Source organism: Coenobita brevimanus, chromosome 100 (genome assembly GCF_032717465.1).
Source record: "Coenobita brevimanus isolate Jiangsu-jjx chromosome 100, ASM3271746v2, whole genome shotgun sequence".
Taxonomy (NCBI): Eukaryota; Metazoa; Arthropoda; class Malacostraca; order Decapoda; family Coenobitidae; genus Coenobita; species Coenobita brevimanus.
Genome location: NC_137053.1, coordinates 30,083,405 through 30,110,564, shown reverse-complemented (window position 1 = coordinate 30,110,564; position 27,160 = coordinate 30,083,405). Strand labels below are relative to the sequence as shown.

Sequence of the window (27,160 nt, the reverse complement as noted above, 5' to 3'; positions counted from 1 at the left end):
AGAAAATGCAGCAAGAAAAAAGCACCTTCCAATGCGAATTATGCGACTGAGTGGCGCTGTGGTGGGAGAAATTTAAACAAAACATCACGTGACAGTAGAAGCGTTTTAAATTGGGCGGCATCACGATCACGTCACGATAGCGGGCGGGGAAGGCTACTTGATCAGAAATTTTCATTGGCTATCATCATCATGGGAATGTTCAGTATGGCCGTGTTGGACCGGGGGTGATCGTGCTAGAGGTGAACTCTGTGGATTTCGCCCACTTCTCGGAGCTCTGTGCATGTTATGCTAACACACTCGAGTTGCAGTAATTAAATCGTATTAAATAATACTAATTATTTGCGAGTATAAGTGGCTGGGGAATGGCTGGGAGAAGGAGGGAGGTGAGAAGACAGGAAGAAATCAGTAGGATAGAAGTTGTGGAAGCAATGAAGAAAGTTAAATCGGGGAAAGCCCCAGGAATTGATGGAGTGTATGGTGAAATGCTGAAGCATGGGGGAGAGATAGTAGTAGAATGGATGTGGAAGATGTGCAGATTGGCCTGGGAGGAAGGTAGAGTCCCGGAGGATTGGAAGTCAGGTATAATTATTCCCTTGTACAAAGGAAAAGGGGAAAAAGAAGTGTGTGGTAATCATAGGGGCATTTGTCTTCTTAGTATAATAGGAAAAGTGTATGGTAGGATACTTATTGACAGAGTTAGAGAAAGAACAGAGAAATTAGTTGGAGACGAACAGGTAGGCTTTAGGAAGGGAAGAGGTTGTGTAGATCAGATATTCATTCTTAGATCTTTAGTGGAAAAGTTTCTAGAGAAGGGAAAGAAGTTGTATGCAGCTTTCATGGATTTGGAGAAAGCATATGACAGGGTGGATAGACAAGGATTGTGGAAAGTGTTAAGAATATATGGAGCAGATGGGAAGTTGTTGAATGCTGTGAAGAGTATGTACGATGGTGCGAAGGCTGCAGTGAGTGTGGATGGTGAACTAAGTGAATTTTTCTCTTTGAAAGTTGAGTTGAAACAGGGATGTGTCATGTCTCCATGGTTGTTCAATCTTTACATGGATGGGGTAATAAAAGAGGTACAAGGTAGGGTAGTGGATGTTGGAGTAGCCCTGGTGAGAGAGGATAGTGTTTGGAAACTCCCTGTACTGTTGTTTGCAGATGGTACTGTGTTGATGAGTGAAGACGAAGGGGAGCTGCAAGGCTTGGTGTATGAGTTTGGGAGTGTGTGTAAGAAACGGAATCTAAAGGTTAATGTGGGGAAGAGTAAAGTGATGGTCTCTGAGAAAGGTGAAGTCAGTGAATGTACAGCGAGGTTAGATGGTGAGGAATTGGAAAATGTGAGTACGTTTAAGTACTTGGGTAGTGTGATGAGTAAGAATGGAGGTTTGGAGGGTGAAGTGCTTGAAAGGGTACAGCAGGGAAGAAAGGTTGCTGGTTCTTTGAAAGCAGTGATAAGAAAGAGGGAAGTGAGCATGGAAGTGAAAAAGTTACTACATGACAGTATTGTGATACCAACTCTAACGTACGGAAGTGAAACTTGGACGTTGTTGGAAGGACACAAGTCAAGAGTGAGAGCAGTGGAAATGAGTTATTTAAGAGGAGCCTGTGGAGTCACATGGAGAGACAGGCTGACGAATGAGGATATAAAGGAGCGTTGTGGTGTTGATGTGGATGTGATAGGAAGCGTTATGAGGAACGCACTGAGGTGGTTTGGCCATGTTGAGAGGATGGAGGGTGAAAGACTGACGAAGAGAGTGTATGTGAGTGAGGTGGAGGGGGGAAGAGGGAGGGGGAGGCCGAGGATGAGATGAAGGGATGGGGTGGAGAGGTATATGAGAGAGGGGGGTGTGAGTTGGGAGCAGGGCAGTGAAATGGCGGGGGACAGGGCAACTTGGAGGCGATTTGTTTGTGGCCACCCCAAACGGGATTGAGGCGTCTGGCAATAGATAGATAGAGAGATAGATTTGCTCTCCGTGCTGGACGTGAATCGTGCTGGACTAACGCGTGCTGGACGCGAGGGTACTGTAGTTTGGAATTCATAATCCAAAAAAAAACCACTGTGAAAGCAATGAAAATTACGAGCACGTACCAGCTTCCCACTGCTCGCTTGCCGCTGGTATTCTGTCATTTATTATTCATAAAAACACTCACACTTTATATTTCTATTACTATATAACACTTATATAGATCTGCAGTCTTTATCCATAAGTTTCCTTCAGTAATAGTAGTTACTGTCACTGTAGGCATTCAATTTCTCTTTCAGTATAATATGTAGCATTCACTTTCTTGTCCTGTATACTAGCGTTGAGAGCGAATCTGTCACTTTCACTTCCACTTTCATAACTCATAGTATTCAAACATGCTAGAGTGAAACTTTCACTTTCATTACTCCTAGTGTATATACTAGTATTCTTATATTATTACTCATTTACATTTCTATTTACATTCTCTATTTTATTTACATTATTTACATTTCTATTTCATTTACACTGTGTTGTGCACTGTCACTTGCAGTAACTAATAAAACTATTTTCCACTGATCACTTATATTTACATTCATTGCTTTCACTTGCTGTTTACACATTATTTACATTTCCACTTGCACTGTTTTAGTCACCAGAAAGATCGTAGTCACTGTCCATCATTTTCATTGATAAATTAGCCAGTTCACGTTCCATAGCAGTTACTTAGCCCTTTATCCCTTTCCACACGAGGTTTAGTTGGGGTAGAGGTCACAGGGCCCTTTGCATGGGGCTAAAAAGCAGCGGGATTGGACAAGCGCGAATTCGACGTGGTTTCACCTTGAAAGACGACAGTAAACTGAATACTGTGGTGGCCTAGGGAGAGTGCAACATTGCCAATGTCAGCGTGGTGACAGCTGTTAATATATAAGCTATGAAATGAGTGGCAGGAAATCTAGACAATACATAATAAATTAGGTAGTTCCAGGTGAATGTAAATATCACTTATGCTTCTCCCTTCCTTTCTTATATATATTTTTATTACGAGAATAGATTATACGGCATATTTCAAGGGGAAATAAACAGGGAAAATTAACGAACGAGTGCACGTGAGGTGTTGTCAGGTGATAATTAGCCAATTCCAAGTGTATGGCACTATCACTTACCTTATTTCTTTTTTGTATATATTATTTGGTATAAGAATAGGGCATAGGGCTTATTTCAATGGATGAAATCAGTGGAAAATTCCAGGGAAGATTTACTTAGCGCAGCGTGGCCGGGCAGGCGAGAGGAGAGGGTAATGGAGGGGAGGTAGGGAGGGGAGTCAAGAATGAGGAGAAATGGTTAAATTGTCAACAATGGATGGGAGTACAGATGAGATTAGGAGTGCTGACTAGTGTTGGACATTGGCAGCACTGATAGATGATACAAGCCACCACTTGAAAGCCCGGGCGAATTCAAAATAACACAGAATCACAAGAGTGACGCCCCGCGGTATGATCCCTTGCTCCCAAGCGTCACAAAAGTGACGCCCCGTGGTTAAGGGATTAATGCCACTCAATACTTGTCTCATTCGTTCCATCTCCTCTTTAATCCAATCTGTTTTATCTTCTGTTCTTTCTCACAGTCACAAAAAATGATCACACATCTTCTTCTTTCTGCTGTGTCTCACACAACTTTTTCTTTCTTCTGTACAATCATAATTATTTCATCTTCTTGCCCATTCTTACTTATTTCTGCTCCAATCTTATTTTCCTGTTTCTGCTCTTCTATAATTAGCCTGAAGCTTATTAATTGTTTCTTTTCCTCACTCTGCTACTATTCAACTGTTTTTCCTCTTGTACTCCTGCAACCAAAATATTTGCCTCTTCCTCACCATCCCTCAAAGTCTGCTTTAAATCATAATTTTCTCTTCAATTTTTGTGTTTCTTCATTTGCAATTTTCCTGTTTTCTGTTAGTAACATCAACATGCTGGTGTCATCTTTCTCCACTTCTTCTGTATCCTTCTCCGTCGTAACTTCTTTCAGTCGATTCTCCAGTAATTTAATTTTCATAAACAGCATCTTAAACACATTTTCAATATACTTTTCTCCTCTAAAGCCTTCAAATCCTTCTAAATCATATGAAGTTCTTATAATCATAGTTTTCTCTCTAAGGTGTTTTCCCACTGCCTGGGTCTGCTTACTTCTCACAGAGTTCATACTCAGTGATGCCTTGCTATCACTTCAACTTCTATAACCAATTATCCATCATTCTTTCTCTGGCTTAGGTTTTCATGGGCCAGACTTATCAGCCTTATATAAAATAACAAAACAGCACAGTACTATCCCAACACTACAAAACTAGGTAATCAGAATCCTCGCAGCACTGGCTCCTACATCTGCTCTGTATGCTGTTGTGTGTGTGTGTGTGTGTGTGTGTATGTGAGATTGCATGCACACACACACACACAACGTTCTCGCTTGCCAACTGGTGGACGGGAGTTCGCGCCTCGCTCAGGTTGCGAAAAGTTTCACTGACGAAGTGGGTGGTTACTGTCCCCCTCGAGCAAGGGGACGGGTGTGTGCATGTGTGAAGGTCACAGCCTTGCCCTTAGATCGGACTATATGAGCTCTCAGCTCCCTTCCGGGAGGGTAAAAGCTGACGATCACGACCATCAAGTGATCCTGACCGACCCAGTGAATTACACACACACACACATGCACATGCATGCATGGGTGCTTTGTTTCTTGCAGAATGAAATGTGTATACAGTGTCTGTGAAGAAGGTTTTCAGACTGTGAGTTCTAGTGAGGAGGCTATCAACATACAGCGTAGATGGAATATGGTTTTTCTGTGTCTTTGAGGTAATGTGCACCTGGTGTGGGTCTACATTGTAAGTGTTGTGTGTGTGTGCAGGGGATGAGTTGTGGTGGCAGTGACTGTGAGAGTAGAGGGGTTTTTGGAAGCATGGGAAGAAATGTGTTTGGAGTGACAGGACGTATAAAAACTAAGCCAATGAAGACAATGAGATGGGGCAGAAACAGATGGATGAAATACATTGCCAGATGCATTTGACAGGAGTTGAACTGCTTTTTATATGGTCGTCAACATAACTGCTTCATCTGAGTGGCATCAGGATGTGAAATTTTGTGTGGATCATTTGCTCTACGGCAAAGTCAAGAATTTTGAAAGCTTGGGAGATAAGTGGGTGAATGTGTGGCCCACATTAACTGAGGACCATGTTAATACTTCCACTTTCGTTATTTCCCTGTCCTATTTATGGATTCCTCCTATTCCATATGGGAAATATTGTTGTTGTTATTATTATTATCATCATGAATGGATCTCTCTATCTATCTATCTATTGACGGACGCCTCAATCCCGTTTGGGGTGGCCACAAACAAATCGCCTCCAAGTTGCCCTGTCCCCCGCCATTTCACTGCCCTGCTCCCAACTCACACACCCCTCTCTCATATACCTCTCCACCCCATCCCTCTATCTCATCCTCGGCCTCCCCCTCCCTCTTCCCCCCTCCACCTCACTCACATACACTCTCTTCGTCAGTCTTTCACCCTCCATCCTCTCCATATGGCTAAACCACCTCAGTGTGTTTCTCATAACGCCTCCTATCACATCCACATCCACACCGCAACGCTCCTTTTTATCCTCATTCGTCAGCCTGTCTCTCCATGTGACTCCACAGGCTCCTCTTAAATAATTCATTTCCACTGCTCTCTCTCTTGACTTGTGTCCTTCCAATAACGTCCAAATTTCACTTCCATACGTTAGAGTTGGTATCACAATACTGTCATGTAGTAACTTTTTCACTTCCATGCTCACTTCCCTGTTTCTTATCACTGCTTTCAAAGAACCAGCAACCTTTCTTCCCTGCTGTACCCTTTCAAGCACTTCACCCTCCATCCTTACTCATTACACTACCCAAGTACTTAAATGTACTCACATTTTCCAATTCCTCACCATCCAACCTCGCTGTACATTCACTGACTTCACCTCTCTCAAAGACCATCACTTTACTTTTCCCCACATTCACCTTTAAATTCCGTTTCTTACACACTCTCCCAAACTCATCCACCAAGCCTTGCAGCTCCCCTTCGTCTTCACACAACAGCACAGTATCATCTGCAAACAACAGTACAGGGAGTTTCCAAACACTATCCTCTCTCACCAGGGCCACTCCAACATCCACTACCCTACCTTGTACCTCTTTTATTACCCCATCCATGTACAGATTGAACAACTAGGGAGACATGACACATCCCTGTTTCAACCCAACCTCCTAAGAGAAAAATTCACTTAGTTCACCATCCACACGCACTGCAGCCTTCGCACCATCATACATACTCTTCACAGCATTCAACAACTTCCCATCTACTCCATATATTCTTAAACTTTCCACAATCCTTGTCTATACACCCTGTCATATGCTTTCTCCAAATCCATGAAAGCCGCATACAACTTCTTTCCCTTCTCTAGAAACTTTTCCACTAAAGATCTAAGAATGAATATCTGATCTACACAACCTCTTCCCTTCCTAAAGCCTCCCTGTTCTTCTCCAACTAATTCCTCTGTTCTTTCTCTAACTCTGTCAATAAGTATCCTACCATACACTTTTCCTATTATACTAAAAGGACAAATGCCCCTATGATTACCAAGCACTTCTTTTTCCCCTTTTCCTTTTATACAAGGGAATAATTATACCTGACTTCCAATCCTCCGGGACACTACCTTCCTCCCAGGTCAATCTGCACATCTTCCACATCCATTCTACTACTATCTCTCTCCCATGCTTCAGCATTTCACCACACACTCCATCGATTCCTGGGGCTTTCCCCGACTTAACTTTCTTCATTGCTTCCACAACTTCTATCCTACTGATTTCTTCCTGTCTTCTCACCTCCCTCCTTCTCCCAGCCATTCCCCAGCCACTTATACTCGCATTACTTCCATCCTCTATGTTCAACAATTCCTTAAAGTGTTCTCTCCATCTGCTCACTTTTTCTCCCTTCTCCACAAGTAATCTACCATTTTTATCTTTCACTCCCCTGCTGAATGGATGATTAATAATATTAATAGTAGTAGTAATGATAATAATCCATCCATCAATCATCCAACCCTACGTTGCCCCAAGGAGCGTAAAAGCCTGGGGCTAGGCAAGTTGGTCCTGACATTTAAGATGAGAGTGACCAGCCTCACTCATCTCTGAGTGGCATTACATGAGAAATAAACCCCAACCACCCCTTGGATATAAATATTCACCAGCTCAATCCGACTGGAGCGCCACAATTACCCACTAAACCACCAGGTGCCATAATTTGGTTTTCTGGTTACCACCCAGCATAGTAAATGGTTCCCTAATGTACAGGAAACCATTCAGCTTGCCACTCAATGTACAGTCACCCATAGGCAGAAGGAACAGGAAAGAATGAAGAAAACAAAGCCTGTTCCTTCTGCCTATGGGTGACTCTACATTGAGTGGCAGGCCAAATGGTTTCCTGTACACCAGGAAACCATTTACTATGCTGAGTGGTAACCATATAACCAAATTATGGCACCTGGTGGTTTAATGGGTAACTGCGGCACTCCAATCGGATTGAGCCGGTGAATGTTTATATCCAAGGGATGGTTGGGGTTTATTGCTCACGTAATGCCACTCAGGGATGAGCGAGGCTGGTTACCCTCATCTTAAATGTCAGAACCAACTTGCCTAGCCTTGGGCTCCTACACTCCTCATGGAGCAATGTAGGATTGGATGATGGATGGATGGATTATAACTATTATTATTACTATTAATATAATAATAAAAACCATCCATCCATCCATCCGTCATTCAATCCTACGTTGCCTCATGAGGACCGTAGGAGCCCGGGGCTAGGCAGTTGGTCCTAACATTTATGATGATAGTGACCAGCTTCACTCATCCCTGAGTGGCATTATGTGAGCAATAAACCCCAACCACCCCTTGGATATAAACCTTCACTGGCTCAATCTGATTGGAGCACAATAATTACCCACTAAACCACCAGGCGCCAAAATTTGGTTATATGGTTACCACCCAGCGTAGTAAATGGTTTCCTAATGTACAGGAAACCATTCAGCTTGCCACTCAATGTACAGTCACCCATAGGCAGAAGGAACAGGAAAGAATGAAGAAAACAAAGACTGTTCCTTCTGCCTATGGGTGACTCTACATTGAGTGGCAGGCCAAATGGTTTCCTGTACACCAGGAAACCATTTACTATGCTGAGTGGTAACCATATAACCAAATTATGGCACCTGGTGGTTTAATGGGTAACTGCGGCACTCCAATCGGATTGAGCCAGTGAATGTTTATATCCAAGGGATGGTTGGGGTTTATTGCTCACGTAATGCCACTCAGGGATGAGCGAGGCTGGTTACCCTCATCTTAAATGTCAGAACCAACTTGCCTAGCCCCGGGCTCCTACGCTCCTCATGGGGCAATGTAGGATTAGATGATGGATGGATGGATTATCTATCTATCTATCTATCTATTGCCAGACGCCTCAATCCCGTTTGGGGTGGCCACAAACAAATCACCTCCAAGTCGCCCTGTCCCCCGCCATTTCACTGCCCTGCTCCCAACTCACACCCCCCTCTCTCATATACCTCTCCACCCCATCCCTCCATCTCATCCTCGGCCTCCCCCTCCCTCTTCCCCCCTCCACCTCACTCACATACACTCTCTTCGTCAGTCTCTCACCCTCCATCCTCTCCACATGGCCAAACCACCTCAGTGTGTTCCTCATAACGCTTCCTATCACATCCACATCCACACCACAACGCTCCTTTATATCCTCATTCGTCAGCCTGTCTCTCCACGTGACTCCACAGGCTCCTCTTAAATAACTCATTTCCACTGCTCTCACTCTTGACTTGTGTCCTTCCAACAATGTCCAAGCTTCACTTCCGTACGTTAGAGTTGGTATCACAATACTGTCATGTAGTAACTTTTTCACTTCCATGCTCACTTCCCTGTTTCTTATCACTGCTTTCAAGGAACCAGCAACCTTTCTTCCCTGCTGTACCCTTTCAAGCACTTCACCCTCCAAACCTCCATCCTTACTCATCACACTACCCAAATACTTAAACGTACTCACATTTTCCAATTCCTCACCATCTAACCTCGCTGTACATTCACTAACTTCACCTCTCTCAAAGACCATCACTTTACTCTTCCCTACATTCACCTTTAGGTTCCGTTTCTTACACACTCTCTCAAACTCATCCACCAAGCCTTGCAGCTCCCCTTCGTCTTCACTCAACAACACAGTATCATCTGCAAACAACAGTACAGGGAGTTTCCAAACACTATCCTCTCTCACCAGGGCCACTCCAACATCCACTACCCTACCTTGTACCTCTTTTATTACCCCATCCATGTACAGATTGAACAACCATGGAGACATGACACATCCCTGTTTCAAACCAACTTTCAAAGAGAAAAATTCACTTAGTTCACCATCCACACGCACTGCAGCCTTCGCACCATCGTACATACTCTTCACAGCATTCAACAACTTCCCATCTACTCCATATATTCTTAACACTTTCCACAATCCTTGTCTATCCACCCTGTCATATGCTTTCTTCAAATCCATGAAAGCCGCATACAACTTCTTTCCCTTCTCTAGAAACTTTTCCACTAAAGATCTAAGAATGAATATCTGATCTACACAACCTCTTCCCCTTCCTAAAGCCTCCTGTTCTTCTCCAACTAATTTCTCTGTTCTTTCTCTAACTCTGTCAATAAGTATCCTACCATACACTTTTCCTATTATACTAAGAAGACAAATGCCCCTATGATTACCACACACTTCTTTTTCCCCTTTTCCTTTGTACAAGGGAATAATTATACCTGACTTCCAATCCTCCGGGACTCTACCTTCCTCCCAGGCCAATCTGCACATCTTCCACATCCATTCTACTACTATCTCTCCCCCATGCTTCAGCATTTCACCACACACTCCATCAATTCCTGGGGCTTTCCCTGATTTAACTTTCTTCAATGCTTCCACAACTTCTATCCTACTGATTTCTTCCTGTCTTCTCACCTCCCTCCTTCTCCCAGCCATTCCCCAGCCACTTATACTCGCATTACTTCCATCCTCTACGTTCAACAATTCCTTAAAGTGTTCTCTCCATCTGCTCACTTTTTCTCCCTTCTCCACTAGTAATCTACCATTTTTATCTTTCACTCCCCTGCTAACTTCACTTCCATCCTGTCTTACTCTTTTCACTTCTCTCCAGAACATTTTCTTACAGTCCCTCCACTTTACACTCAAATTCCTTCCAAATTCCTCATCCACTCTCTTCTTACTCTCTCTTACTAATCTTTTCACCTCTCTCTTCCGCCTCTCAACTTCTTCCACGCCCCTATTTCTCACCCATTCATTGTATGCTTTCTTCTTTTGTGCCACAGCCTTTTTCACCTCTTCAGTCCACCACGCTGTTCCTTGCACCCCCCTCCGCCTTCTCTTCCTTCCACACACCACATCACATGCTGCACATATTTCTTCTGTAAATATCTTACACACACCTTCCACGTCTCCCATCTGCTCCAATACATATTTGCCCAATCGTTCCTCCACTTCTCTTTTATACTCTGCCTTTTTCTCATCCTCTTGTAACCTTTCCACTCTCCTTGCAACTACTCCTTCCTCTCGTCTTTCCCTTCTTCTATTCCTCCATCTCACTTGAATCCTAATTCTGGCCACCACCAAGTAGTGGTCAGAAAGTCCACTCCCCCAACCTCTATACACTCTTGCATCCTTTACACATCTTCGCATCCTTTCATCCACACACACATAATCAATCATTGCCTTCCTTTCATTCAGTTCATCACCCACCCTTCTCATCACTCGCCATGTATACCTGTGGATCATTTTATGCCTGAAGAGGGTATTGGCTATCACCAACCCCCTCCCAGCACAAATGTCCACTAACGCACTCCCATTCTCATCTATCTCGGCAGGCACACCCCACTCACCAACTATTCCATCCACCTTCATATTACCAACTTTACCATTCATATCACCAATCAAAAACACTCTCTCATTCCTTCCAAACTTTTCCATGCACACTTCCACATTTGTCCAGAACTCTTCTCTCACTCTTCTAGCACGATCTTGCGTTGGCGCATACACACACACAATCGCCCACATTTGTATTCCAACTTTCAACTTTACCCACACAATCCTTGACCCAACTGATCCATACTGTCTTATGCTCTTCTTCCATCTTTTACTCACAACTATACACACTCCTTCCTTTGCCCTCTCATTCTCATCTACTCCTGCACATATACCCCATCCATACTCCCATTCTCTCACACTTTCTCCTCCCCATTTTGTTTCAGTTATTCCACATACATCCACTTTCGCACCCTCAAGCACCTGGACAATCTCTCTCTCTTTCACGTCATCATTCGCTCCTCTTACATTCCATGTACTCATTACCAAGTCCTTTGTCCGGTCCTGGATCGTTATCGTTTGGTCAGTCCTTGTCCGAGGCTTCTTGTTTGTTTTTTTAGTTAGTTGTTTTCCGGCGAGGGGCACTAACCCTCCGCCAACCCTTTTAGTCGCCTTTTATGGGGGAGTATTCTTGAAAACCCCCCTACCCCCAGGGGGGGTATACTATTAATATAATAATAAAAACCATCCATCCATCCATCCGTCATTCAATCCTACGTTGCCCCATGAGGACCGTGGGAGCCCGGGGCTAGGCAGTTGGTCCTAACATTTATGATGATAGTGACCAGCTTCACTCATCCCTGAGTGGCATTATGTGAGCAATAAACCCCAACCATCCCTTGGATATAAACCTTCACTGGCTCAATCTGATTGGAGCACAATAATTACCCACTAAACCACCAGGCGCCAAAATTTGGTTATATGGTTACCACCCAGCATAGTAAATGGTTTCCTGGTGTACAGGAAACCATTTGGCTTGTCACTCAGTGCAGAGTCACCCACGGGCAGAAGGATGAGGAAAGAATGAAGGAATGAAAGACAGAAGAGGGAGTGTAAAGTCATCCGCAGGCAGAAAGACGAGGAAAGAATGAGGGAAAGAAAGACAGAAGAAGATGGAAGGAAAGAAGGATGGAGGAGAGGAAAAGGCAGACACCCGAGAGCAGCACTACACTGAGTGAATGGATGGTGAGCGCCCTCACCTACCACAATATAATAAAAACAATATTAACCCCTTCTTTACCGAAAATATGTTTTGATGTACCCCCGTACATCGTCAGTAAACACCCATGAGACACCAGAACCGCTACCGTGGTACGCTGGTACACCCTCTAATGAATGGCAGTTTATGGGCCTCAGGGAAGCCTGGTAAAGCTGTTTCTGAGGACCTCGTGTTAGCAACAGCTCTGTGTTTTGACGACAAAGACTGTGACGATGTTCTGACGAATTCTGACATCATAAGATATGTCATGACTGAGTTGTGGTGGCACCAATGGCTTGCTCACTCATCTGTGATGTAACCTCTTTTAGACCAATCATTATTTTATTTATAATTTCTACTACAGATATCGTTCTATATTTTCTGCTGACATACGGCAAAATTTACACCCCTTGGCCTGCCTGAGAGAGTCAGTTACCACGCACTTGACCACGAGAGAGGATGTACAGGATATTTTTCTCTCATGACATCTCTGGCAAATTCCGATAGTGACGAGTTTATTCCTCATGAGGATACTTATTTAGATGTATCAGATGATGATGCAGCAGTGTCTGATGTGTCAGTAGATGACTGTGATCCTGAAAATGATAGCGAAGTTAATGTGAGTGAGGAAGGAGGAGGAAAATAGAAGCGAGCTTAGTGACGCTGCACTCTCGGCAACAAGTGGGTCAAGGTCGCCATCACCATCACGTGTCCACATACTTCATGCTTAGCTTACAAGGTAAATAAATAAGCCATCCATCTGTGCAGGACATTTTTTTCAAGCCAGTTTGTACGGTAGTTACCTGGGTAACAGTACTTCAGCATGAGATATGTACACTTATATACTGTAATGATTTATTTAATAATATTATTTTATTACCAACATCATGCTGGGTTTTTGTGATCATCAGTATACAAACAAATAAAAAAAAGTGAATAGTTTCGACGTGGCAAAAAATATACACTACCCCTCACACTACGGGAGGGGGAGCTATCAGGTTGGCATGGGGGGGTAAACGTAATGTTTACATTTGGGGAAGGGGTCGGTAAAGAAGGGGTTAATAATAATAATAATAATAATAATAATAATAATAATAATAATAAACCATCCATCATCCAATCCTACGTCGCCCCATGAGAAGCATATAATCCCAGGGCTAGGCAAGTTGGTTCTGACATTTAAGATGAGAGTGGCCAGCCTCTCATCCCTGAGGGGCATTATGTGAGCAATAAACCCCAATGACATGTGGAGGTGTAGGAGGACTACTGGGCCTTGGGATAGGCTACTGCCCCCGAGATATAGGCCCTGAAAGCCTTTGCCCAGAGTCGGACACATAAAAAAAAAAAAAATAAAAAAAAATAAAAAAAAAATAAAAATCACCCCTTGGATACTAACCTACACAGGCTCAATCCGATTGGAGCACCTTAATTACCCTCTAAATCACCAGGCGCCATAATTTGGATATATGGTTACCACCCAGCATGGTAAATGGTTTCCTGGTGTACAGGAAACCACTTGGCTTGTCACTCACTGTAGTCACCCATAGGTATAAGGAAAGGGAAAGCATGAAGGAAAGAAAGACAGAAGGGGGAGTGTAAAGTCACCCGTAGGCAGAGGGAAGAGGAAAGAATGAATGAAAAAAAGACAGAAGTGGACGGAAGAAAGTGAGGAAAGGGCAAACACCCAAAGCAAAACTACACTGAGTGAGTGGATGGTGTGCACCCCCACCTACCACAAATTATTATTACTACAGTACAATATCATTGTTATTATTATTATCATCATTATGATGATGATAACTTCAGTTAAGGAAAATCCATATCCGACATATAATTTATGAGGTTCTTCATCCATCCATCATTCAGACTAGTATCACCCTACAAGGAGAGTATGGGTCTGGGGCTAGGTTCTGAGTGATTTTTTTTTTTTTTTTTTTTTTTTTTTAACAGAAGATGAACAGAAGGAAAACAAATTTTAAAAATTATACGCCAAATTACAGGAGTCCTCCATTCATAAATGAGAAATATGTCCATAGCACACGAATGCACCTCTCCCCCCACGAGGATTACAGTTGTTTCGTGGTCACACAGAAGACAAGGACATCAAATTTTGGCATAGTTAAAGTGCTCTTGCCAAGATGCATCTCTCTATGCAGTTACATGATGGCATCCTTTACAGTGTTCAAGAAAATGAGCTAAATGCAAAATCAAGAAATGTGAGGTCAAGGTCATATGGAAGGTCATGGTCATCAAAGTTTGGCATAGTTGAAATGCCCTCACCAATATGTATCTGTGTATGAAGTTTAATTAATGTATCTTTTATACAGTTTCTTCGGAAATGGGCTAAACACAAAACAGGATGGGCGTAAAGATGGAAGGACGGACATGACCAACATTATATGCCCCAGCAATTTACATGGTGGAGCATAAAAGTATGTAACAGTTGGAGTTGGGGGGAGAACTAATTTGGGGAAGTGAGTTCCAAAGAGAAGTTCAGGGAATAAAGAAATTCTGATAGGCAGAAGTTCTGTAATAACACAATGTGAGTCATCAGCATTACCAGATGACCATGTAACATGGGGGAAGGTGTAGAGAGGTGGCACAATGCAAGCAACTTTGGCTGAACCTTTGCCATAAAAGTGCCAGTAAAATAATGCAAGAGAGGCTACATTCCATCTTACCTGTATGGGAGGTACAGTAGTTCATTTGTAACTGCTGGGTTATTAATTATTCTTAAACCTTTGTTCTGAATTTTGTTCAGTTGTTTTTAGTGCAATCTCTCCACATCCACTCCACAAGGGTGAGCAATATTCAAGCACAGAGCACACATAACTTTTGTGAATTATTGCCAACTGCTTGTCAGTGAAGAAGTTTTGGATACTGTACAATAATCCAACATTGAGGCAGTTTCTGCAAATGATGTAAAGTGAGAGGTCTAACTGAGGGTACTGTTAAGCAAAGTACCAAGAATTTTAACACTGTCAGAGATAAGAATACTGACTGCATTGAGGGAAATATAAGAAATCTGGTAATATCTGTCTCTTGGTAAATCAGACATGCAATATTTGGTTTCCCTCGCATTAAATGAGACAATGCTATTCTGTCCCTATTCAGTGATCTTAGATAAGTCATTAGCAGAGACTGTCGTGCTGAGTTGGGAGTAAGAGATAACAAACTTTGTGAATGGTGGTTAAGTGTAGGGGAATTATGAAGCGTTAAGTCATCTGCATATGAGCGAATGGGATCATGGGCAACAGACAAGAGATCATTACTTTAACCCCATCACCACGATGACGCTTATACGCCGCCTTAACCCTCCAGTGCACGCACACTATGACCCCTCTGAGTCGTCATATATCAATGCCACCAAAAGAGACAGCAGAGGGTTTACTTTATTGCACCAGGGTCTTACATATTGGCTCGAATATGTTCTATCTATCTATCTATTGCCAGACGCCTTAATCTCGTACGGGATGGCCACAAACAAATTGCCTCCACGTCACCCTGTCCCCCGCCATTTCATTGACCTGCTCCCAACTCACACACCCCTCTCTAATATACCTCTCCACTCCATCCCTCCATCTCATCCTCAGCCTCCCCCTCCCTTTCCCCCCCTCCACCTCACTCACATACACTCTCCTCATCAGTCTCTCACCCTCCATCCTCTCCACATGGCCAAACCACCTCAGTGTGTTCCTCCTTATGCTTCCTATCACATCCATATCCACACCACAATGCTCCTTTATATCCTCATTTGTCAGCCTGTCTCTCCATGTGACTCCACAGGCTTCTCTTAAATAACTCATTTCCACTGCTCTCACTCTTGACTTGTGTCCTTCCAACAACATCCAAACTTCACTTCCATAAATTAAAGTAGGTATCACATTACTGTCATGTAGTAATTTTTTCACTTCCATGCTCACTTCCCTGTTTCTTTTCACTGCCTTCAAGGAACCAGCAACCTTTCTTCCTTGTTTTACCCTTTCAAACACTTCAACCTCTAAACTTCCATCCTTACTCATCACGCTCCCCAAGTACTTAAACGTACTCACATTTTCCATTTCCTCACCATCTAACCTCACTGTACATTCACTGACTTCACCTCTCTCAAAGACCATCACTTTACTCTTCCCTACATTCACCTTTAGATTCCGTTTCTTACACACTCTCCCAAACTCATCCACCAAGCCTTGCAGCTCCCCTTTGTCTTTACTTAACAACACATTATCATCTGTAAACAACAGTACAGGGAGTTATCTGTAAACAACAGTACAGGGAGTTTCCAAACACTACCCTCTCTCACTACGGCCACTCCAACATCCACTGCCCTACCTTGCACCTCTTTTATTACCCCAACCATGTACAGACTGTTTCAACTCAACCTTCAAAGAGAAAAATTTACTCAGTTAACCATCCACACCCACTCCAGCCTTAGCACCATCATACATACTCTTCACAGCATTCAACAGCTTCCCATCTACTTCATATACTCTTAATATTTCCACAATCCTTGTCTATCCACCCTGTCATATGCTTTCTCCAAATCCATGAAGGCCGCATACAACTTCTTTCCCTTCCCTAGAAACATTTCCACTAAAGATCTAAGAATGTATATCTGATCAACACAACCTCTTCCCTTCCTAAAGACTCCCTGTTCTTCTCCAACTAATTCCTCTGTTATTTCCCTAACTCTGTCAATAAGTATCCTACCATACACTTTTCCTATTACACTAAGAAGACAAATGCCCCTATGATTACCACAAATATCCTTTTCCCCTTTTCCTTTATACAAGGGAATAATTATACCTGACTTCCAATCCTCCGGGACTCTACCTTCCTCCCAGGCCAATCTGCACATCTTCCACATCCATTCTACTACTATCTCTCCCCCATGCTTCAACATTTCACCACACACTCCATCAATTCCTGGGGCTTCCCCCAATTTGACTTTCTTCATTGCTGCCACAACTTCTATCCTACTGATTTCTTCCTGTCTTCTCACCTCCCTCCTTGTCCCAGCCATTCCTCAGCCACTTATACTCGCATTACTTCCATTCTCTGTGTTTAACAATTTCTTAGAGTGTTCTCTCCATCTGCTTACTTTTTCTCCCTTCTCCACTAGTAATCTACCATTTTTATCTTTCACTCCTCTGCTAACTTCACTTCCACCCTGCCTTACTCTCTTCACCTCTTTCCTAAACATTTTCTTTCAGTCCCTCCACTTTACACTCAAATTCCTTCCAAATTCCTCATCCACTCTCTTCTTAATCTCTCTCACTAATCTTTTCACCTCTCTCTTCCTCTCTACATATAACTCACTCTTCCGCCTCTCAACTTCTTCCACGCCCCTATTTCTCATCCATTCATTGTGTGCTTTCTTCTTTTGTGCCACAGCCTGTCTCACCTCTTCATTCCACCTTGCTGTTCCTTGCACCTCCCTCCATCTTCTCTTCACCCCACACACCACATCACATGCTGTACATATTTCTTTTGTGAATATCCTGCACACACCTTCCATGTCCCCCAACTGCTCCAATTCATATTTGCCCAATCATTCCTCCACTTCTCTCTTATATTCTGCCTTTTTCTCATCCTCTTGTAACCTTTCCACTCTCCTTGCAACTACTCCTTCCTACCGTCCTTCCCTTCTTCTATTTCTCCATCTTACTTGGATCTTGATTCTGGCCACCACCAAGAAGTGGTCAGAAAGTCCACTCCCCCAACCTCTGTAAGCTCTTGCATCCATTACACATCTTTGCAGCCTTTCATCCACACACACATAATCAATTATTGCCTTCCTTTCATTCAGTTCACCATCCACTCTTCTCAACACTCGCCATGTATACCTGTGGATCATTTTGTGCCTGAAGAGGGTATTGGCTATCACCAACCCCCTCCCAGCACAAATGTCCACTAACACACAGCCATTCTCATCAATCTCAGCAGGCACTTTACCATTCATAGGAAAGAGCAAAAACACTCTCTCATTCCTTCCAAACTTTTCCATGCACACTTCCACATTTGTCCAGAACTCTTCTCTCACTCTGCTTGCACTATCTTGCGTTTCCGCATACATGCACACAATCGTCCACATTTGTATTCCAACTTTCAATCTTACCCACACAATCCTTGACCCAACTGATCCATACCCTCTTATGTTCTTCTTCCATCTTTTACTCAAAAACAATACACACTCCTTCTTTGGACCTCTCATTCTCACCTACTCCTACACATATACCCCATCCATACTCCCATTCTCTCACACTCTCTCCTCTCAATTTAGTTTCAGTTACTCCACATACATCCAATTTCGCATCCTCAAGCACCTGCACAATCTCTCTCTCTTTCACCTCATCATTTGCACCCCTTACATTCCACAAAGCGATCCATTCCATGTCCTTTGTCTGGTCCATGGTCGTCATCTTTTAGTCAGTCCTTGTCCGAGGCTTCTTGTTCATCCTTTTATTTAGCTGTTTTCCAGGGAGGGGCACTAACCCTCCACCAGCCCTTTTAGTTGCCTCATACAACAAGCAGGGATACTGGGGGAGTATTCTTGAAAATCCCCCTACCCCCAGGGGGTACCGTATACTGTATGTTACTGAGGATAAAATAAGCTCCACCCACTTTCTTTTTCGGCCAATCCCAAAATATACAGTAATACCTTGATATACGATACCCCAGCTTAATGATGGGGGTAGAAATTGCACCATACCCGCCTAACGATGGCCAAACTTCAGTTTAATGATGGGTTTTGATTTTTCTTACCGATTCTGATGATATTTTAGACTAAAATTGTGTGTTTAGGTTGATTTATAAACTGTTTTCAGACTTCGATTAATGTGTTTTAGCCACAGGTGGGGTGAACACTGTCATTTTGGGGTACAGTTTGCTTATTTTGATTTTTTTCTTGACTTATATTTGATGATATTCATATATGATTTGTTAGTTTTAGTGAGTTATTTACAAGGGTTAGGCTTAGGTTAGCTTCCTTGATGGCTGTCAGGCTATTTAGATTGCCTCTAAACCTGTTTTTGGTCATCTGGGTGGGTTTTGGACTTGGTTTGGGGGGAAACCCAAGGCTGGTAAACGGTCCACATCGAAATACACATTAACCCGCCCCATCCCGACGTTTTTGGACCTTTTTATTTTTTGGCTCAAACATCCGCTTTTGGTGAGAAACATCGAAAATTCATAGAGAAATCGCTCACCTGAGGTTTAAAATACCGGATTTAGGTACGAGTACTTCCTTACCTGACTGGGTTTTCTAACAGGCTGGCACCAAAGAAAACGAGTTCTATGGGAGGGTAACTATTTTATCCACTCATAAACAGTATTTATTTATTTACTTGGTACAAATTTATATGTAGTACAAGAGTATATTGGTTTTCAAACAGTAATATGGGCATTATAAGCATTGTTTCACTCACTAACTCATCACCATTCATGACCTTTTTTTTCCCACATTACCTGATCATCATTTCTGACTGTTTCTTCCTCTAATGCTATGTAAACTTTGTCCTCCACAGTGTCATCGATTGGGGAACCACTCTGGCCCTGAATGTCTTTATTGGCCAGGTCACTGGTAACAGGTGAATTGCCGATACAATGGCGTGCAGGGGGAGGGGGGAGAGGTTATCCGGTGTAAGGCATTGTTCCTGCTTGGCATCTTGTAGAGGAATAGAGGAAGGTCTCCTGTGTATACGTGCCAAAAATCACTCACGAAATCACTCGTGAAAATTGAAAATTGTGCAAATTAGGGACCTTGCAATGTTGCTGCGTTAATTCACGTTGCCAGGACGGCGCGGGTTAAAAGTACCCCGATATACGATATCCCGCCTAACAATGGGGTTTTACCTAACCAATTAGATCGGTAAAACTGGGTATGCTTGTATATGGGAGGGCACGTGATTGTTGGCGTGTTGGACAGTAGCTCTGCATCCCGCCAGGATCAGTCTTGGCTGTGTGTCACAGGAGAGTGTATTGTCCTTCCTTCCACTGTGAATTTTGCCGAAACACACCGTATTCTTGACTCTCGCGATTCCTCGAGTGATGAGGACTATCAGCCGTCAGCTCAAGACTCAGATATCAATGACTCGTCGAGTGAAGAACTTGCGAGTGATGAATTTGATGATATTCAAGAAAAAGAAATTGAAGGTGGTTGGCAGATGCTAAGCGACATATTTGCTGACACACGTCCCAACCACGTGCCTGATTTTATGACTGAGTTTCTCAGGCTGAACCCAACGATCAGGAAATCTGATACTGTGTCACCTTTGGATTCTGTCAAGCTATTTTTTGATGCAGATGTGGTGAAGCAAATATGTGAGTGGACAAATCTAAAGTCTATCTATCTATCTATAGCCCGACGCCCTAATCCCGCAAAGGGTGGCCGCAGACAAAACGCCTCCAAGTCACTCTGTCACCCACCATTTGACTCCCCTTCCCCCAACTCACCCCCCCCTCCCTCATATACCTCTCAACTCCATCCCTCCACCTCATCCTCGGTCTACCCCTCCCTCTCCCTCCCTCCACCTCACCTACATACACCCTCTTAGTCAGTCTTTCATTCTCCATTCTCTCCACATGTCCAAACCACCTCAGTGTATTTCTCCTAATCTTTTCAACCACATCCACATCTACCCCACAACGTTCCTTCACTTCTTCATTCGTCAACCTGTCCCTCCACGTCACTCCACATGCTCTAAATCTAAAGACAAATAAATTTTTCAGTGAACACCCACAGAGAAGGGGTAAAGTAAACAGCATTTTTTGGCATCCAGTTCCAGAAAGTGATATGTACACTTTTATCAGCCTTTTGTTTCCATGGGAATAATGAATCTGCTCTGCATTTACATGTACTGGAGCAGAAGTATGTTGTACAGTATCGTTAGTGGCACAGCCACGACACGCCACAGGCTGGGCCAAGCAGGGGCGTGAAGGCCAACAAAATGTAAGCCTATATTTGAGTTCAGGGGAAACATTTCTAATAGGTAAGTACACTGAACTGATTTGTATATATATATAATCTTTCACTGCACTGTAATTTTTATAAACCTACTCAAAAATATTTTCGATTTATATTATTTTTACAACAAGCACAATCAGTGACAGATTCAGTCTTACACACACAGGCGTATACTCACATACAGTAATCCCTCTACTATCCGATGTAATAGAGCCAAAGGCATGTCCGGAAAGTGATCCCATCCGGAAAGTGGGTCCCTGGCTCCTGGACTGGTACTTAAGGACCCTAACCCAGTCTACCTTTGAAAGCCACCTAAATAACTCCCTACCGGACATGTATAGCACCTATTTAAACCTATTTAAGACCTTATTCACACCAATAATGGACATAAAGCATGAAATAAATGAAAAGGAACCAAAGAATGAGGAATTACAGCCGTTTTCTCAGTCGCCTAAGCACCCGAATCGGGAACCTGCTCCCGAGCCTCGGACGCCAGCACCCGATACCTGAGACTGGTTTTCTCGGTAAATGAATTTCTCGGGTGCGAGTGCCCGAGCCTCGGAACCTAGCGCCTGAGTGGCCAGCATTGAGCTGGCAAATAATGACCAGGCCCACCTGTGGTAGTTAGCAGTACTTTACTACCAAATAGTGACCAATCATATTTAATTTTGCATAAATATAGGTATATTATATTTTGGGTAGCTTTTTCTGTGGCCAAAATCATTTTAAAAGTGTGTTTTGAATGACTGGTCAGCAAGAGAAGCCAAGGTCACTCACTTATGGAACATTTACCCACATTACCAATGGTTTAAGGCATCGTAATTAACCCCTAATGCGCAGCCATCGACAGCCGACCCCCCCCTGGGTGGTGGCGTTCGATTGCGGTCTGAGTACCTGTAGGAAAATATTAGCCAAAAATCAGAGATTAATCCTAGAACATTATACATGGTATGGCAGATAGTGCTTACATTCAGCTTTCTCCAGAGACAGGTGTTGAGCCTTCGTGGACTACCCAAGGACTTGTGGAGATTTGCAAAGTTGGGTAACAAAATCTTCACTTTCACACCTCCAGCAACCCGGTTTCCCCTCTACCACAGCCTCATTCTGTCACAGTAAACTTTATACTACATCGTACAGGTAGTTTGGAATCCGTATTTGTATAATAAGCACTGAAAATAAGGCTAAAATCAACGAAGCGTATGGCCGACATGCAGCGCGGCGGCGGTCTTCCTGTCACTCAACAAACATTTCCATTTTCACAGCTAAAAACACGTATACTACATTATTTTCAATCATATTACTTCCCAAAAGATCACCGCAGCGCGCTTTTTATTCTGCCTTACGCCCGTCACTTTATTCTCGTTCCTGTTGGCCGCTCGCACTGACTCGGAAGAGCTAGAACTCGCCATAATGTCACTTTGAAAGCCTGCAGTAAACCGACGCTAAACAGGGGAAAACCGTGCGAAAAAAAGCTAGTGTTACAACTGGGGAAACAAGTGTTTCCTATTAGCATAAACTGCTTGTGAGAGGAGAGCGCAATTTTACAGTTCTGAGCAGTCAGAGTGCTGCCATGTATCACAGCCAGGCTGGCCGGGCCGTGGTGGAGGGGGGAGGGGGGAAAAACACGATGCTTGGCAACAATGGAGGTCAGTAGTACAAAGGTAAAGTATGCTAATTGTAGCTAAAGGGTGGTGGTACTGATAGACAATACCAGCTGGAACATCCTTGCCCGCGTTTATTCAAAATTAACTAGAATCACAAACGCGACGCTCCGCCGTTATGTCCTTTTCAGCGAGCGTCGCAAACGCGATGCCCCGCGTTTTAGGGGTTAAGGCAGGAAACATGATTTGGTATTGTTTTAAGTGTATATCTGAATGTACAATAGGTACATATTACTTTTTCCAACCGCCTGCAGTGGTGACTTGCAGCCAAAGCAGACCATGGAGCTGGTTTGTTGACGATAACTAGTATTATTGTGGCTGCGCCATACTCTTGTAAAACATTTGAGAGTGTACAAATTTTTAACAATACTCTGCACCAACACATCGAAATAATATGTCCTGACGTTACCCAGTACATACCACACGTATTTTCATATATTATTTTTAAAAATATACATAAATTTTACAGCAGCCTGCCCAGCTCGGACGGTGTACCCTGACCGATTAACAGTCGGGTGCTTCCACCCTATTGTTCCAATAATGGCCGTGTCACAGGCCTCGGAAACGCCACTGAGAAAACCAAATCGTTCTCGGGAGCCAGCAGACGACCTCGGGTGTGCAGTCCGAGGCGACTGAGAAAACAGCGGTTAGAAGTGACTGTACCTCAGCCAGCGTACTTACAGCATGTCTGTGGCCGTCATCTCGAAGGCTTTGGCAGTGGTGAAAATGCTCTTGAAGTACATACAGTAGTCCAGTGTTGTGCTGCACTTAATTCTTTGCACTGAGTTATACTGTAATTGTTTAACACTGCACACTGTTCTTAACCGCACCACACCAGTTTCAACCACCAATTTGCACTCCACAGTTAATCCTTTGCACTCTAAGTTCCAATTTCTTAACACTGCACAACAATGTAAATTCCCGTGTGGTCTAGTGGCGAGGTATTGCAGTTTATTCACTGTTTATTCACAAAAAACGAGCACGTGTGGCTTCCACTGAGATAAGCATCTTCTCACCATCGAAGTCAGGCAGTAACTGTTGATGACGGGGAAACAGAATTGCCAGATCGCAACGGCCACATTACCAAACTCCTCAATTTTCATTACCAAATTTAACTTTGCATTACCAAATTCGTAAAGCTAGCATGTATTCTTCACTAATCATATATACAAGTGGAAATACATGTAATCACTCTCCTTATAATTAATAGCATGTTGATTATTTTCACGCTATGTAGGCTAGCAGATTAATCAGAGAGAGCAAACAATCCACCATCTCGATCCTGTGTATCAAAATACATGTGAAAAATCAGTTTGGTAATGCATTATTCTGATTCATTACCAAATGAATTTTTCATTACCAAATTGGCCCACATTTGGTAGTGAAAAATACCAAATGGCAACCCTGACAGGGGAGGGGGGGAGGGGGGAGGAAGGAAGGGGTGAAGGGGCCATGATGTAAACAGCTGTTCAGCGCCGCGCTGCAATTTCAAATTACTGGTGGGAAAAAATTAGGATTTGGGGGGGATTTTTTTTCTTTTTTTTTTGGCCATTTTTGGATTCCAAAGGTCCAGGCCCACACGGTCCAGTAAGTGGGGTGTCCAGAAAGTGGGTGTCCAGATAGTACGGGGATTACTGTATACACAAACATAGAAAACACCATAGCTATTTTTGCAAGATAGCAGCTTTTCCCTGGAAAAGTAGTGTGGGGAACAAGGGGGGGGGGGAATGCCTCGTACATGGTAATATGCAAGATTAGTCATCCTCGTGGTGATGGAGTTAAATGAGGAACATGGTTGGGGAACACTGGCATTATGTAAGCGAAAATTGGAATATTCATTATTCACTCAGTGCAGTGCTGCTCTCGGGTGTCTGCCCTGTTCTCTCCTCCATCCTTCTTTCCTTTCATCTTCTTCTGTCTTTCATTCCTTCATTCTTTCCTCTTCATTCTGCCCATGGGTGACTCTACACTGAGTGACAAGCCAAATGGTTTCCTGTACACCAGGAAACCATTTACTATGCTGGGTGGTAACCATATAACCAAATTTTGGCGCCTGGTGGTTTAGTGGGTAATTATTGTGCTCCAATCGGATTGAGCCGGTGAAGGTCTATATCCAAGGAGTGATTGGGGTTTATTGCTCACGTAATGCCACTCAGGGATGAGTGAGGTTGGTCACTCTCATCTTAAATGTCAGGACCAACTGCCTAGCCCCAGGCTTCTACACTCCTCATGGGGCAATGTAGGATTGGATGATGATGATGATACTTTTATCTTTCTGTTGCTGAAATATGAGATCAGTGGGACCCTAGCGAAGGAGTTTGGGTAGCTGAAAAGTGACAAGCTGCTTTTCCTGAACAGTGCTACATGACCAACAATTCCTAACCACTACATCCAGTAGGAGTACGTTCATTCACTGGACAACTAGGTGCCCCCCCCCCCACAAAAAAATGCACAAGGGCAACAAGGTTAACACACTACATCAGCACACAGCAACAGGCCCACTTCTGATCTCTCTCTGTGCGCAAAAGAACTCTCCTATAGAGAAAAATACAATACCGAAGTGCAATGGGGGAATTAATGAGGGTCTATTGTATGCAAATCAAGTAACTTATTGACAAAATAATTTACTTACTGATATTAGATTGTAAGATTTCTCTTCAAAGAAAACTCCCACAATCGAAGCTCTGTGCCCACAACAAGTATACTGTTTTAGGTTCTCCAGTCTTGCAAAACCATAAATCCATACTGACGTGTCCTTGGCACCAACTGCAATTAGTCTGAAGAAGGAAATAAAATAGTTAATAAGAACCTAAAATGAGAGGATGACTGAAGTGGGCCAGTTGGCCCATGCCAGGCAGCTCCTAAATGAGTGTGACTACTAGAATAAGACAAGGTTCTTCCCTCCCCACCAAACCCACTAAAAGTTACATGATGCCATTCTTGCCCCAACCCTAGCTCCAGTTATACATCAGCCAATCCTTCTCCCTCGCCTATTAAACACTGGAATCTGGGAGTAAAGTTACTTATTTCAGGTGAAGGTGACCAGCCTCATTATGTGGCAATGTGTGAGCAATAAATCCTAACTACCAATTGAATGTAAACCCTTGCAGGACCCATCTGCCTGTGTATTCACCCAACAAACTACCAAGCGTCACCTGATTATATGCCAGTCACTAAGTGTAGTAAATGGTTCCAAGGTTACATAGAAACACCTGGGATATCACTCTCTATAGAGCCACCTGAAGGCAGCACAACAGCAAGTAAATGGATGGTGAGTGCACCCACTAACCACATTGTACAAAAATCTGCACAATATAAGGAAGTGTCAAAAATTATTTGCAATGTATTTCTAATGTTTAATAAACAATACAGTATTACAGGTCTTATAAGAACATCATTTTTCAACATAATCCCTTTGCTTTTCAATGCACTTGGTCTATTGCTGCACTGGAATCATCACTTTTTTTTTTTTTTTTTTTTTTTTTTTTTTTGGAGGAAGGACATTGATAAACAGCTTCCATCACCTCTTGGTTCATGGCAAATTGGCAAAATCTTAAGGCATCCCTGAGTGGACCAAACAGGTGATAGTCCAAAGAGGCAAGGTCCGAGTTATACACCAATACAGTATCTCAAAATTCAGTTCCTGTAGGGCTTCACCAGTGTGAAAAGCAATATGAGAATGAGCACTGTCATGCAGGAACACAACTTTTTTGACAGTAGTTCTTGATCTTTGCTTTGAACTGTGGGCTTAATGTAGCATCTCACTGTGATAACATTGTTTATTGCTGATTCCCTCTCCAGAGAATATTCCAGTACTGGCCCTTACAAGACCCCCAAAACTGCTTCACACTGATTTGGAAGTGATGGGGCATCCTTCACAAAGTCTATCTATCTACAGTATCTATTGCCAGATGCCTCAATCCCATTTGGGGTGGCCACAAACAAATCGCCTCCACGTCGCCCTGTCCCCTGCCATTTCACCGACCTGCTCCCAACTCACACACCCCTCTCTAATATACCTATCTACCCCATCCCTCCATCTCATCCTCGGCCTCCCCCTCCATCTCCCCCCCTCCACCTCACTCACATACACTCTCTTCGTCAGTCTTTCACCCTCCATCCTCTCCACATGGCCAAACCACCTCAGTGTATTCCTCATAATGCTTCCTATCACATCCACATCCACACCATAATGCTCCTTTATATCCTCATTTGTCAGCCAGTCTCTCCATGTGACTCCACAAGCTCCTCTTAAATAACTCATATCCACTGCTCTCACTCTTGACTTCCAACAACGTCCAAGCTTCACTTCCATACGTTAGAGTTGGTATCACAATACTGTCATGTAGTAACTTTTTCACTTCCATGCTCACTTCCCTGTTTC

The 27,160-nt window shown here is 43.3% G+C and overlaps 1 protein-coding gene across 1 annotated transcript in view; it reads right to left on the bottom strand.

Annotated features, from left to right (window-relative positions):
• LOC145414694 (periodic tryptophan protein 2 homolog) overlaps positions 1-27,160 on the bottom strand; it is a 632,863-nt gene that overhangs the window by 507,426 nt on the left and 98,277 nt on the right. Inside the window, exon 5 of the mRNA XM_080284215.1 lies at positions 25,409-25,553. Within this exon, the coding sequence (XP_080140341.1) occupies positions 25,409-25,553 (145 nt within the window). The remainder of the gene's footprint in view (positions 1-25,408; positions 25,554-27,160) is intronic.